Source organism: Clavelina lepadiformis, chromosome 2, assembly GCF_947623445.1.
Source record: "Clavelina lepadiformis chromosome 2, kaClaLepa1.1, whole genome shotgun sequence".
NCBI classification, from domain to species: Eukaryota; Metazoa; Chordata; class Ascidiacea; order Aplousobranchia; family Clavelinidae; genus Clavelina; species Clavelina lepadiformis.
In genome coordinates this window covers 4,395,145-4,409,819 of record NC_135241.1, presented here as the reverse complement: position 1 = coordinate 4,409,819, position 14,675 = coordinate 4,395,145, and the positions used below count along the sequence as shown (strand labels likewise).

The 14,675-nt window shown below is 36.9% G+C and overlaps 2 protein-coding genes and 1 non-coding gene across 3 annotated transcripts; 1 reads left to right on the top strand and 2 right to left on the bottom strand.

Moving 5' to 3' along the window:
* Positions 1 to 87: 87 nt before the first annotated feature.
* Positions 88 to 2,113, bottom strand: LOC143445138 (carboxypeptidase inhibitor SmCI-like). The gene is made up of 9 exons (XM_076944029.1): positions 1,954 to 2,113; positions 1,770 to 1,839; positions 1,388 to 1,491; positions 1,103 to 1,160; positions 861 to 967; positions 734 to 785; positions 481 to 578; positions 295 to 367; positions 88 to 198 (listed from the first exon to the last, which is right to left on the bottom strand). Exons 1-9 carry the CDS (start codon positions 2,006 to 2,008, stop codon positions 96 to 98), a joined length of 720 nt encoding a protein of 239 aa, XP_076800144.1. The 5' UTR covers positions 2,009 to 2,113; the 3' UTR covers positions 88 to 95.
* A 4,195-nt stretch (positions 2,114 to 6,308) lies between these two features.
* Trnaq-cug (transfer RNA glutamine (anticodon CUG)) lies at positions 6,309 to 6,380 on the top strand. The gene has a single exon. It is a non-coding gene; the product is annotated as a tRNA-Gln (tRNA).
* Positions 6,381 to 8,961: 2,581 nt separating this feature from the next.
* LOC143445611 (eukaryotic translation initiation factor 3 subunit M-like) lies at positions 8,962 to 12,551 on the bottom strand. The gene is made up of 9 exons (XM_076944836.1): positions 12,389 to 12,551; positions 11,665 to 11,797; positions 11,257 to 11,395; positions 10,970 to 11,093; positions 10,581 to 10,759; positions 10,212 to 10,311; positions 10,015 to 10,096; positions 9,528 to 9,732; positions 8,962 to 9,209 (listed from the first exon to the last, which is right to left on the bottom strand). Exons 1-9 carry the CDS (start codon positions 12,428 to 12,430, stop codon positions 9,086 to 9,088), a joined length of 1,128 nt encoding a protein of 375 aa, XP_076800951.1. The 5' UTR covers positions 12,431 to 12,551; the 3' UTR covers positions 8,962 to 9,085.
* Between the last annotated feature and the right edge of the window lie 2,124 nt (positions 12,552 to 14,675).

The window sequence follows — 14,675 nt, the reverse complement described above, 5'->3', positions numbered from 1 at the left end:
AGGAAGGGAGATATAGTGCTTGGTAATCTACTGTATTAACTTTTTGTTTTAGATGCTCTCTGAGTAACTTAAATCTTTTCTGTTCGATTCTTTGTTTACTTGCAAGTATCTTGGCAAGCTTTTTCGGTGACAAATCTGTTGCCATTTCCACCACAACCGCCATAGGTGAATGAAGAGCATTTTTTACCATCAAAGTACCTGGAAAAATAAAAAGCAAAAATTAAAAATTGCTCATTGTTTTGTTTAAACACAATTTATTTATGGCTATTATTTCTGTGATTGCGGCTGACTTACCAATGAGGGAAATTTCCGTAACATAATCCAGGATCGGAAGGCAAGTTGCATACGAGGGGCACGGGTCGTTGTTCTATAAAAACATCAGAAACAGTTTAAAGCCCGCACCGTATGATATAACTACTGATAAAAGCAAGATTTTTGTTTTCTCGGTTTGCCCAGCGACGAAAAAGTGACGTCATATACCGCAGTGATTTTGACAATCCGCTTCGGTTTTGAATCTGTTAGAGTTTCCTTGGCAACCACCGTAGTAAAAAACCATGCATGTTCCACGATGACTATACCTGTAAAGTCGTTATAACTGCTATTAACTTACGAATGTACACAACTTGGACACATTTCTGAGACACGGAAACCGTCTCGCTATAGGTTACAGGAAAAACAGAATTGAAAAACTTAAAACTTTGGATTTTGTGAATCCAGCTACATGCACTTTCACCATTTGCGGAAGGATCCTCTGCACAATCCATTGTCCGGTTTTATTTCACAATCTGAAAATAATCATTTTATAAAACAATAAAAACGATAACAGTTAGTTATTTTTTGCGTCAAATTCTTTCTCTTACTTGGACACATTGCCTCGCAATCTTCTCTTGTTTTAAAGTTGTTTGCATTTCCACGGCATCCACCGTAAAAGAATTTTACACATTGCCCTGTTTTAGGATCGTAGCGCCTGCAACATAACAAAAAAATAAGTCTACCTAACCCGAGGTGATGTTGTTACTCATTGATGTTATTTGAAGTCGACCCTATATGATTTCTAAACAGCTCAAAATTTACGTTTAAGTGTAGTAATAAAAATTGGTACCATCGTAGAAGTTTTGCTCTGCAGGGTCCACGTTTTTTAGGAAGGGCGCAGACGTCATCTGCAAACGCGGATTTAATATTAGTATTTTCATGATATAACAGGATTGTATATCTATATGATCTATTAAGATCTTAGATTTATAAAAATTTTGTTATACGTTTTTTGTAACACTCCTCATTGGGCTACATTTCAAGTACTTCACGACCCAATTTCAAGTGCAATATTGCAGCAGTAATTCCATAGCTATAGTTAACTATTAAAGTGTTTTTAGTTAGGTCATCGTACAGCATTCCTTTTTACACTCGGCTTCTGAATCAAATCTGTTGTCGTTGCCTTCACAGCCACCCCAGATGAATGTCTCGCAGTTCTTTGAAGTGTAGTTGAAGTGCCTGATATACGTAAATAGACAATAATTTCGTTATTTACCAAAGTTTACCACGAATTAGTTTAGATTTGGGTAGACTTCAGGAAAAATTCAACGCAAACTTAGTCATCACTTGTGTTAATTGAAATTACGTTCATTGATAAATTGTGTTACTTAGTTTTGAGTAAAATAAAAACGAGATATAGGTTGGCACTCTGAAGGTTTACTTGCTTCTTCAGGTGTAGTAACAAAAATTAGTTTTGAGCGTCGGCCATTTTGCATGCTGCGCGTTTATTGGCTTACCATTTCACGAAGTACGCCAGACAACGTCCACTATCTGGTTGAAGGCTACATGGTGAAGCGTAAGACGAACCTGTGTACATAAAACTTAAAAGGTTAAAAGGTGAAACTTTGTACTGATGATTTCACTTGCCATGTAACCTATTTGCCACAGTGTACATTACAACTGTACCATTCAATAACCTACCTGCAAAATGAATGGTTACAAACAGACAGACAAAAAGAATTAGATATCCCTTCATCTTGAATGTAATCTTACAATTGAGACCTCGGCATTTTCACCAGCTATTTATAGTAAGCCTACTGTTCAATTTTATGGCTGTTGCCAATAGCCTTACAGTATGTACGATAACGTTTGCGATGTGTTGTGAGCAAGTTATGACGCTTAATACAATTAATCGCACGCTCAGACGCTTTGATTTCCGTTTGTTTGATATTTGGCAGAGATTGCTTTTGCAAGATGCAAAATTTTCTACTGAGAACTTTCACGACATAAAGTGCACGTCTCGCAAAAACATGCATGATTAATTTCAGTTACCTTCATGTGGACAAGTGCCTGATGACTGCCTTTTCCGCAATGGTGTTACTCATAACAAACACGTCTGCTGCAGACAAAAATACACCCGAGTTGTAAATCTTACGTTGCAAAACAATTAAAAAGTTTTCGGAAAAGTTGGGTTAGCAAATCCCCTTTCAAGGGTAAATTGTTATGAATTGTACAGTTTTGTCGAAATATCTTTCAAAATTTGTACAAAAGCAGTTTATATTGTCATCTACTCACTGTACGTTACGTGCAGTGCTGATAGAATAATCACCACGACTCATTTGGACCATTTCACAAAAAAATTTCTGCTTAAAAATTTGACTGAAAGGGCCTTTTTATTCTTTAATTTTATGCCACGGAACCCGAGCCCGTCCTTAACTACAACTTATCTCAATTATCTATGAAAAATTTTTATCAAAGGGTTTTAGCTCTCTCACCTTGTGCGTAGGCCTTCTACTCCACTCAACCTTTCCTATTTTATCCATATTTGAAGAGATCCGATTGAAATGGTTTAAAAGGGTCAAATCATGTCATTGATAACCTCGTGACCTTTCAGTCTGTGCCAAAAAAGTTACCATAACTAGAAGTCCCAAAGCGTTTAACACTTCGCAGGGATGTTAAAAAAACATGAGTGAACCGCTCAATGGCGTAATGGTTAGAGTGTTCGTCATCAGTGCGGTAGACCGGGTTCGATTTCCTTTTGGGTCATACTAAAGACCTTAAAATGGATTTCTCCGCTTCCTCTCTACTTCTCTTCAATTCTTTAATTCCAACACTGTTTTTACAATTAGAGTAATACCGTTCTTTAACTCTCCCTTCTCTTCGAAAAATATTGTTTATTTTAAAGTTTGAATCAGATTTTCTCATACTCAATCGCCGAGATCGTTTTAATCCTCGTAAAATTTTGGAAGTTTGGACTTAGACCAATACCGGTAGTCAAAATAAAAAGGGCAGCTCCAGTCATAGGAAATGGGTACTATTAGCAGGCCTACCTATTCCGTTATATATAAATCGCTCCCAATCAAGTTTTTACCCATCTCTGGATATGTTAGGGGAGAAATCAATAGGTCAAGAGAGCGTATGGCGGAAGATAGCTATTAGCTATGGAAGTTATTTATGATTGTACGTGTGTCAGTTGGTGTCTAATATTTCTGTTGTTCGTAAAATGACAGAAGCGTGCTGGGCCTCAATATATCTGGAGCTTTACGTTTTCAAAACGATGCTACGTTATAACATTACTATTTCACTACTTCGAACTGGCAACCTTCGGTGGTACAGTGGAATCAATGGAACATCAGACTGGAATCCTGGTTAATTGCCAACGATTTTGGGTTCAAGACGCGACGCTGTCATCGAAACAGTTTAAGTAGAAGTCACTTTATGATCAGGAGTAAAGTGCTGGCAGGAACGACTCATACGAAGAACGAACGTGGTAATCAAGTTAAAATGAAACATGTGATTGATCATTGACAAATTAATAAAAGTGGTCATTGGCGATTCATAAAATGATTCATACAATGTCTTAACTATTGTATTCGTTCTACGCATAAACTTAAGTTAATTTTGGAAATTTAAGTGCTCCTGTCTTCCATCAGTTCTCTAACTTCTTCTGATAGATTTTTTTTTTTTTTTATGTGATTAAAAAAGGTTTGCTGGAGCAAATTTTCCCTGTGGAAAAGTGGTAGTAAATTTGCCTGAGAGTATGTAAGTTTCTGGATCGATTCCCGTAGCCTGGAGTTAGTCACAATCCACATATTGTGTCACCTTTAAAATCTTATTTTTCGTTAATTTTATACAACCTTTCACGTGACTAAACATTACTGTCATGTGATCAGAACAGGCGTTTATGCCAGGCCATTATGGCCTGGTGCTGTCTTTAGAGGCTAAAACTCCTGCATCTTTTTCTTGAATTGAATGATATCGTGATCATATAGAAAATTATTTTTTGCGGGAAGTTTCCCAGCTATGGTCACATGATATGTAGCGCGGCATCGCGATTCCTTATATGAATTATTCTGTTTTTACCTCTTGTCCGTAAATTAAGTGCATTTAGTGTCTCTTTTCTTTTTAGGGAAGAAAAGTCTTCATCAAAAGTCAACCAGGTTCCACCGAGATTTGAACTTGGATCGCAAGATTCAGACTTCTGGGTGCTTACCGTTACACCATGAAAACGAGTTCAATCTTTTTAATCAATGTAGTTTTTTGCGTTTTGAAGTTGCAAAATCGCATTCGTCGTTCTTTTTGATATTTTAAACAAATAATAGACCAAGCGTGTTATTTGTCATGAGCCTATTGGTGCCGTGGGCTCGTGAGAAATAAATGAAACTCTAAGATAGGCACAGCTTAAACCAGCATAAAACAAGGGCGCACCAAAAACAAAAACACGTCCGTTCGGTCGCTAACCCAAACGTGGAATGAATCCAAATACAAAAGCTATGCACACCAGACATGGGGACGATTAACACGCCCAGAACGCCGCAGTTGCCTGAGGAGGGAGTAACGCGACACATATGAGAAACTATGAACACAAACAAAGCGAAGTATCAACAACCACAAGGAAAAACACGCAACACATAATTGGCTAGCAGTATTTGTAGGTCACTCGTAAAAACACACCAACGACGCAACCATAAGAAAACATTCAAAATGCATGAAACGTAATTACAATTAATGCGCGTAATATATCATCTATAAATTAGTGGTGGCAGTGAATCAAAATACGTGATATCCTAAAACAATATTAATAAAGTAAAAGCAATTTAACTAGAACAAAATATTAACATAATATGCAATAGTGTTACACTTTTGTGATAGTGACAGTGTGTGTATTTTTTTCGTCACACTTGTATTATAATTATAATTTTCGGCTATTTTTTGTTGTTTTTGGCCGTTTACAATTAAACAAGTAACTGGGAAGCTGCACTTAAACAAATGTTAACGCCAATGCAAAATTCCTACTTGGCATGGGATAACCACAACATGCGCGTTGGTTTGAGCGTTTGATAAAAAAAACATCAGCGGCTGGTTTCGAGTTTAAATTCTGCCCAACAAGCAACAAAGCTATACTTTTTCTTTGTAGGCCTATGTGGCGAATTCGGTTAAATTTTGAAGTTCACCGGTCACCACCACCGGACATCTCAGTGATTTTGCCTTCTTCTCTGGTTGTGTTTCCTTCAGGCTCTCATGTGCCAGTAGAAAAGCAATATATGTAGTGTGCCTTAAAGCCTCCTTGAAATCCGGTGTCACAGGTGGTAGGAAGCAGCAAACGACCAATAAATGTGCTTTGTATTATGACAAATTAAATTTCGTTTGTGTATTACTTGTGTGAAGTATTACACAACAAACATATCTGTCATAATGACCGAGTATGCTGGCGGCTGTAGCAATATGAGCAAGGACGATTGATGGTTGATAACTTGTTTTGCTTCTCCTTCAATGATATGAGTTCTCATTTCTCAAACGGCGTGACTATGCTGTTAGTTGCTTAAATTCTGTCTATACAAATTACTAAATGATAAAGTTCCCATTTTATTTATTATAAGACACAAAGGTTTTCACCTTCGGGCAAGGCTTACTGAATGTTACATTGCGCTTGGTAACAAGTGAAATCGAAAACGGTAAAAAAAGATTGCACACATTACATCGGTATTTATATGTGGCACACCAGTTCAAGCGAGGTAATTTATCTGACGTCATTAAGGAGAATTCAAGTCTGGTCAACAACTGAATTACAAGATCCCAAAATCAAATTCAAGCATCTCGAAGACAACTCGTGACTCGTGACGTAACCGTCACAGTATATGCCAAGCTTGCATAACTAAATAACTAAGCTAAATAACATAGCATTAGCAGCATACGGTAACGGTTAATACTTTTTACAAGCTGTAAAGAAGCGAAAAGTATGTAAAGTGAAACGCCACATTGATCTCTTTGGCACTATGTTTGTATAAGTACTCGATCGAGATACTTGTATGACAATAGAGCGGCTTAAGTCCCGCGGCCCCATGGTGTAACGGTTAGCACTCAGGACTCTGAATCCTGCGATCCGAGTTCAAATCTCGGTGGGACCTGTTGCTCTTTTGATGAAGTATTTTTCGATTTAGTATAAATTGTACGTAATTAAAAATTTCAGTAGTGTTTCTGAAAATTACACATTTGTCAAACTGAAATCTTAAAAAAATTTTTGGTTAAGAATCAGATGGCTTTGGAATAGCGGTCGAAGAAAATCAAACACGGCTTTAAAACGTAGCCTATACCGTACGTTTCTTTTTTATATTTTCATTTAACACAACTCATATTAGTAGACAAAGTTACAAATACAAAACGTTTCACAAAGTTGCGACTTCCTTTAAAATGATTAATTTATAAATATTTTTGCGGTAGAAACCAACGTTCACCGGATCAACGTTCTAATAAATAAAGCAACCGTCGACATGTGATTTTATAAGTGAACAAATTAGGCTATTGTACCAACAGGAAATTCCACGAGATATAAATTTTGCGTAGTTGAAAATTTTATGCTTATACAAATCGCCCATTTGTCCTACTGACCATGCAGCAGTTGTTGTCGAGCTCTACACTGTCATTGCATCTAAGAGGCCGTGATAGCTATATCTTGCAACGGTATTTCACAGTTGTAAGCCGACATTACTGTTAAAAAGAACAGCATTGTCTATACCTACTTTATGCTTATTCTTTGTCACTCTGTTATTGTGAACAGTGAAAGGCCTCGTCATTCATCAATTAGAGCAAGACAATTGGTGAAGGGTCGCGTGAACATTACACAGTTTGCCGCTCAAGTGTACTCGATAAAATACCAAAGTGAAACTCACAAAAGTAAAATGAGACCGGATACTATTGTGCAAACAGCGCGTGCTGAGAAAATCAGTGTATTGTCTCTTAACAATTACGCGTTCAGGTATTCAATTTAAGCTATTACGACATCAAACAAGTTCCCGTAGCCGATGTACATCAGTTTAACAATAATCAATCGGCATAGTCAGTGCCGCCTGTGAAGCAGTGCCGCTTGTAATCATAAAACAAAATATGAGTAAATCGTCAAGCGCCATCGCGTCAAAATCAGTTTCGTGGAAGGTTTCTGACCAAAAGAAAAGTTTTCTGCTTAGTGAGAGTTTTAGCCGAGGGTCGTCAGATAAATGTGCAACACGTGATCAGCCTACGTGGAACAATTGTAGGAAGATGGCGCCGGGATCCGCAAAACGTCGGAGGATGACTCCCAGACTGTGTTCCCCCATTTTAATTCCAACGTCAACTTTTTCCGTTTCATCAGGATCGAATAAAACAATACAGAGTGAGTCCGGCTCAAGTGAAAAGGGAAGAGAGATTTTTAGAAAAAAAGCCAAGAACCGTTTAAGATTCATGCTTCCATCCAAGTTTTCAAACTTCAATTCTACGGATCTAGAACATTCAAAAGCGTCACATAGACCACCAACAAAGAAAAACACCTTTTCGGAGACAGCAACGAAGATCGTAACAGCTGACAGTGAGAGACGACGTATTTACTTCATCAACGGTGTTAAGTCTACATCTTACAGGAGACCAAGTGTTCAGTTCACAGATGATGACACTGCATCAGTTTTGTCGAAATTTTCATCAGAACGACGATTCAGTGAACCAATACTCCCGTCCCTGGCTGTTGGAAACGGCGGACCCAAGTTTGCTGTCGCTGTTGGGTCTCTGTCAGCTTCGACATCCGCCCCAGCTACAATTGCGTCGAACGACGAGGAAAGCGTGAAACAGACGGAGAAAAACTCCGCTGGTTACTTAATTCGTGATTGGAAATCGGATATTCTCTCCCGGTACTCCGCAAACCATCCTTGGATCCCGAAATTTCGGACAAACCGGTATTTCCCTAAACATAGAAACTTGCAAGACATGCACTGTAGAAATCCTTACGTGGTCACTGGTTGCATTTTGTATAACGTAAGCAGCTCGCAATAACAGGGTGACGAGTAATGACAGTATTTTGTATCTCCAACTGGGCTTCACCAACTCTTTTTGCAATTATTAATATTATAATCGTAACCTTAAAACTAGGTCAGCCCTGACGTACAGCTTCAATCTGACAGTTTACTTAACTACAGTGTACAAGTTAGTACACTTCTGTACAATAATGTACTTTTCGGAGTGTCATTTGATTATTACTAACAATCAGTCCATTGTTAATACGTGTGATAGAACGCATCGTTTCATAATCTGATCAAACAACTCGTCTTGACCGGGAAAATTGCATGTCTAATTCAACAATACTAATTCATTAAAGAGCCGCAATGAAAGGCTCAAAGAGCCGCATGCGGCTCGAGAGCCGCAGTTTGGCCTCCCCTGCTCTAGAGCATTTTGCATTTTTGTCTATCCACTATACGATCTGAATTGGTTGTACTTCAAAAATTACTGGTTAGTTTCACGGTTTAAATTACAGCTATTTCCAAGCTTGACGTCTGTACGGGAGCTATGAAAACATTCTGCACAACCACGACTGGTTAATGCTTTTTAGGAATGTCCTATGATTTATGAAAAGAGCCTAACCGGAGAAAAATGGATACTGAAAATAGGATCCTGCTTCAAAAATGTGTGGGTTGTGTGTGAAAGAATCAACCTCCGCACTCGCTATGCTCGCTGCCATACAGTTCGTTATAATTTGAACATTTCTTTATTTGAATCTTGTCAATTGAAAAAACACCGACCGAGAGCAACCCTGAATAAACACTGTATGCCCATGCACCCAGGTCATGACATTTGACCCGAAGGTGAAAGTTTATCCTTGAGCCTGCACGGTTTGTAGTCTGTCATACACTCGCTTCAGGTTCTTCTGCCAATGTTGTAAGCGGCTCGCTAGCAACTGCCATTGTTGCCGACCAAAGGTTCTCTGACATGCTTGGCTGTAACGTAACAAAAATTGGGGTTACTATTTTTGCATAAATGGAATTATTTATTGTATATTTTGCAGAAGGTGTATTTCTTTTTCGTGTAAGCGATTACATTTTTCTGCATCGCCTATTATTATTTATTATGTTATTAAAAAATGCAAGTAGTAGCAAAAGCATTGCTATAGACCTGTGTGTTGTAATTATACCTGCAATAAATTGTTACAAGAAAATCTCATAAGTTCATGTACATGGTACATCTTCAACTTAACATATTGAAGTTTTACACACAATTTTTGAAATTGTGGCGAAACAAAACTTGTGGCGCCATACCTCACGATAACTTTCTTGTTAACATGGTCGATTCTGCCACGCATTAATTTGCTCTGCATCGCATCAATTATAAATTCCTCTACATCTTCTTCGAGAATCCCCAAGCGATCCATGACATCATGAAAGGTAATTTCACGTGAACCTCCAACGCTATCGACGAGAGTTAGAAGTTTCATTTTTCGAAGATTACTCTTGTGAGACATCCCTGAAACAATATTGTCAGCTTTAAGAACATCTCCTCATAGAAATGTCTCAAAATTGGTCACCACCTGTATATTTCCACATCATGTTTAAGGGAATAAATATTTTATGGGTGGAGTGTAGTAGACAGACCAAAAGACAGCTTAATTTGGCAAAAACATTTATGGTTAGCTTTTGCAGTGAGCGAATTTACAGACACACTTGATTTAAAAGTTATTAAAAGCACTGCAGTAGTTACAGCTAATGTGTTTATGATCTCTTGCAGTAGCAATGTTTCTCTACTCACCATTTGATTCAACAAATTCTTTGTTAGATTCATAAAATTCTTTGTAATCATGTATATTTCCACTCACAAAAATGTTAAGAAGCTGAAAAATGTAACAGGGCAATAAATAAAACATACAGGGCCCAATAGCAAAGATAAATATGCAAAACGTTACAAAACAAATGCATTTGGATTAAGCTTGACCACCAACCACTTACATCATACAAAAGTTCTCCCTCCAAAAACTTTACTGGCTTTAGGGCAAGTAACTGATCGAAAAGGTAAGTATTTGGATCAGCAATTGCACGAACTATACATCTGCATAAACCAACATTGTCACTAAGTATGTATCAGTAGATAGATGATACATTTAACAAGCACTTAGCAAGACTACATATACTGAATGCTGACTGAAAAATGCTTCTTTCTTTAACAACTCATGAAGTTGATTATCAGACAAAATCGTTTTCATTCCTTTTACGGATAAAAAAGAAACAAAAAAACTCGATACACAATATTCCCTGCATTAAGATATTACATAGAAACATGCTGAAGATTATATACTTGTAGCACAATCACAAGCCTACTTTATTGCATCTTCCCGGGCTTTTGCTGCATCTTCTTGTGTGTAACTCTCCAAGAGTTTAACCATCACCGTTGCAGCCTCTTCAGATTTGCCACAATTGATATGAGCACCATACAGCAAACGAAGAAGCTCCCTTCTTTCGTCATCTCCCATCTTCCACCAATTTAACCAGGTTTCAATCTGAAACAAAATTCTTTAAAATTATACCCACTCAGTCATTGGAGAAACAACCTAGCTTAACTTAACAACAAGCCTACTTTTACTACAAATAACTTTCAAAGATAACGTACAGTCGTACACAACCTATGAATACCGTGAAGAGATATATTACATGAACAACGACCAGCAAAAGTAAAGTTAGAAGTACTTTGAAAACCTATCAGTGAAAACCTGTTCAAGATCGGTTGGGACAAGTTGAATGTTTCTACTGTTTCCGGCAACTTTAATCCAGGTAGAATAAACATTGAACAGAAAAGGCGTCTTTGGATCGTAGCCGTGAAACAAATTATGCAACCTAACACATACTTGTGTTAAAATCGTTACAAGGCAAGACATACATTTTGTTTATTTCTTATCTGTATGATATATGAATGAACATAATATTTTTATCAAAATTCAAACATATATATTTATAATTTATATACATATTTTTGATAGCGATTGCCACCTATACTCACAACTTTAAACTGATGGAGGCTTTTCCACTTTCGGCCCCAATTATCAAATTCTGACATAACAATGTGACTAATTCTTTGCCCTTTTCCAACGGAAACAAAATAAGAAGCGACAGGATACTATTAACGATGCCTTCTACATCTGCACAAAATGAAATGCAATTAAAGAATCGAAATTATAACAGTTTTAGATGCGTACTATTATTGCATGATACTAATTATGATCAGAGATGTCGTACGTAGATCATTGTACTTTTACAATAGATTAATTGTGAGTAAAATAAGGACTAAAATATATAGATAAAATCAAACAAGCTTGCATACGCATCACTGACTATTGTAGATTGTCTACCAGATGATAATGGAAAACTCTCCAAAAGTTATGAAAGCAAGATTATTAAAAAATATCACCTTTTGGGTCATTCTCCTTCCATATTTCTGATGTTGCAGTTATGACGGCTTTCACTTCATCAAATAACTCCCCTGTTGTTACTTTTGCAACGTTTATGCTTTTGCTTTCAAAATACTCCCGCAATTCAGATATCTACGAAAATTTTGTGGGAGTGTATAAGTTAATGACAAAGATGAAAATTACAAGCAACTACATTCGATTAATTGGCATCTTAATTTATCAGTTATCGTTTGTTATATGCCCTCAAGCTATTTTGAGGTTAACTGTTCTTTAACCTGGATTGGAAATTTTTCCACTTTGGGTGAGAATCCCCACGCGTAACAAAAATCAGAAGTGTATTATTTGAAAAGTGAATGAATCTAAAATCTCTCAAGCAGCTTAAAAACTTTCCAATCTCAATTTTACATATGAAAATTTACCAGGACTTGTAAAATAGTGTATCTAACTATCCTTTATGCCTTTTAAGTCTATATTTTGAAAATGACAAACAATTTTAAAAACATTCTGAAAATCTTCATTCTGAATAAACCAAGTTTTCGGTCTCCTACACTTTTGCACTCCAACTTGGAGCTATGAAGGAATAGCAAAGAAATTATGATGTAATAATTCCTCAATACTCAATCCTAATATGGTAGTGCAAAAAAAAGAGAGTCCAAGTTTTTCATTACATTGCATGCATCAAAGACGTGAGTTATTTAACGAACTTAACAAGCAAAACTCTACCTGGTCTGTTTCGGTGATGTCAATGAAAGCTGAAACACTCATATTTTCTTCACAGGCTGTGTAGTCTAGATGTTCAAAATCACTTATACTATTTCAAGAAAAAATGTAGTTCAAACACCACACCAAAGCTATAAAATAAACAGCCTGTGATAATATGCTATAAGATGTGGAGCAAAATCTCACTAGAAAATTTTGACGAAATCTTAAGTGCTTGCTATCATAGCAGTACTAGTTATACTACAAACAGTATGCGTTGTAGAACGTTAGAGTTACAAGCCAGTAAAGAAGCAATCCCAACTGAAGAAAGCCTTCGAATGACTTAAACTCGGTGATTATTCGTCACCGCCTGGAGATAGTGGGAAGTGTGGCACCTGCACTCATGAGGTTCATCAACATGAACACCAAACTTTTTTATGTTCACCTCGATTTATAATAAATAAACAAAGAAAAGCTGATTTTCTGAACGCCAATTAATAATAAATAAACGAAGAATTGGGCCTTCAGTGCACGCCAAAGTTTGTATTTTGCACGCATGATTTCTCATCAAAAATTACCGTACTTTCTAGCGGACACAACGTAAAAGAATTTGTGTGGTATCTGCAGCCTGTTTGGATGTAAAAATTTGGTTTGTATTTACTTCTAGTTGATTATTTTAAACTTTGCTTGACATGCCAAACAAAATCATCCCATGTAGGCTAACACACTGCAGACAACAAGCATTTTACATTGCGTGCTTCGCTGACCACGTATCCAGACATCACACTAAACAAGTCCATTGCGTAGGATTCAAACCGCTGTATAGCAAGAATTAGGTAAGAAATTTTCAAATTTTTGTCTTTTTTGCGTAAACGCTGTAAAGGAATTCATATGCTATAGGCTACTTATGCTACCTCCGGAGAGAAATCTCTACAATCTAATGCCAAGAACGCTTGTAATTTAAAAAAGAATCAAAGTGGGTCGACATTTTCTATTGTTAAGTATAGGCGATCATAAAAATCTTGCCACCCAGACAGTAACTCGGAAAGGCTCTAAGTCTAAGCTATTCAGTCTAAACTCTAAATGGTCGGGCAGTCGGCGTCGGTGTAATAAGTCAAAATTTGATGACTACCAGCTGTACAGCTATTTTCGTTCATAGAATTTAGCTAGCGATCCATCTCACTACAAATCCCATCCAAATGCTAAGTTTTCCCCACTTTATCGTTCTCTTATAATTATGGGGTGTATATAGGCTATATCCTTACCATACCAATTACCAAGTACCAGCAAGAGTACATGTGCAAATTGCTTCACATCACATCACAGCATAGATATCCTATAAAACACGACGTGTTGTATAGGATATCTATGCATCACAGCGTCACAGCTAGAGACATCTAATCATAAAGCTAAATTATGCATGAAACTCGCAGCACTAATACTAGAACCGTCAAAAAGAATTGATAAATATATTTAAAAATTTTTATAAATTTATTATTTTGAGAGAAGCAGAGCAAACGAAGAACTTAATTCACTCTTTTCCAAAAGAAACAGGCTATTTTTGATTTCATTGAATGAAATTGGTAGTTCCCCTAAAAATTGCAGCAGATTATCACATTTTTGCTGTAATTTATAGTTAATTGTGAGTTTATGGTAAAACAATGCTACACTGTTTTAAGTTGGGTACCTTCACTACTTTGCCAGCCAAATCGAAGATATACTTCGATGACGGTTACTCGTTGCGTCAATTATTTAGACAACAGGCAAGGCAAAAAAATATTGCTTTCTATAAAACTGTTTTTTGTCAACTCAATCTACGTACCATTTAACACTCGACGAGTAAACCCAAAAAAAACTCAACCCACAGCCACAAAGATTCTGGTTGGGTTGTTCTGGGTTTAGTCGTTTTTATCCTAATTTGGCACGATTATTGGGAGAAGCGCTTGAAATACTCTAGCCTAGCTACTAATAGAGCAAACATGAAAATTACAAAATGTATAGAAATAGAACTCATGAAATGAAAAGTGTCCCCAACGATAAAACAATAATCTCAACAAAAGGTAAAATAATCTTGACGACTATGTCAGTATGGTTTATTTACACATTCCTAAAATAAAATGCCACAATTTCCTTTGGGTATTTTCTGGATTAGGGCAAATGAACGATCATAGAACTGCGGACACATTAGTCTGTCACTATGCGTGGCGCCCTTTCCATGTTCTGCCTCATCAATTACTCGGAAAACTTAGAATTTCAGTAAAATTAACATTTCTCTCAGTCTGTCGGCTTCGTGAATATCAATGGAATCACC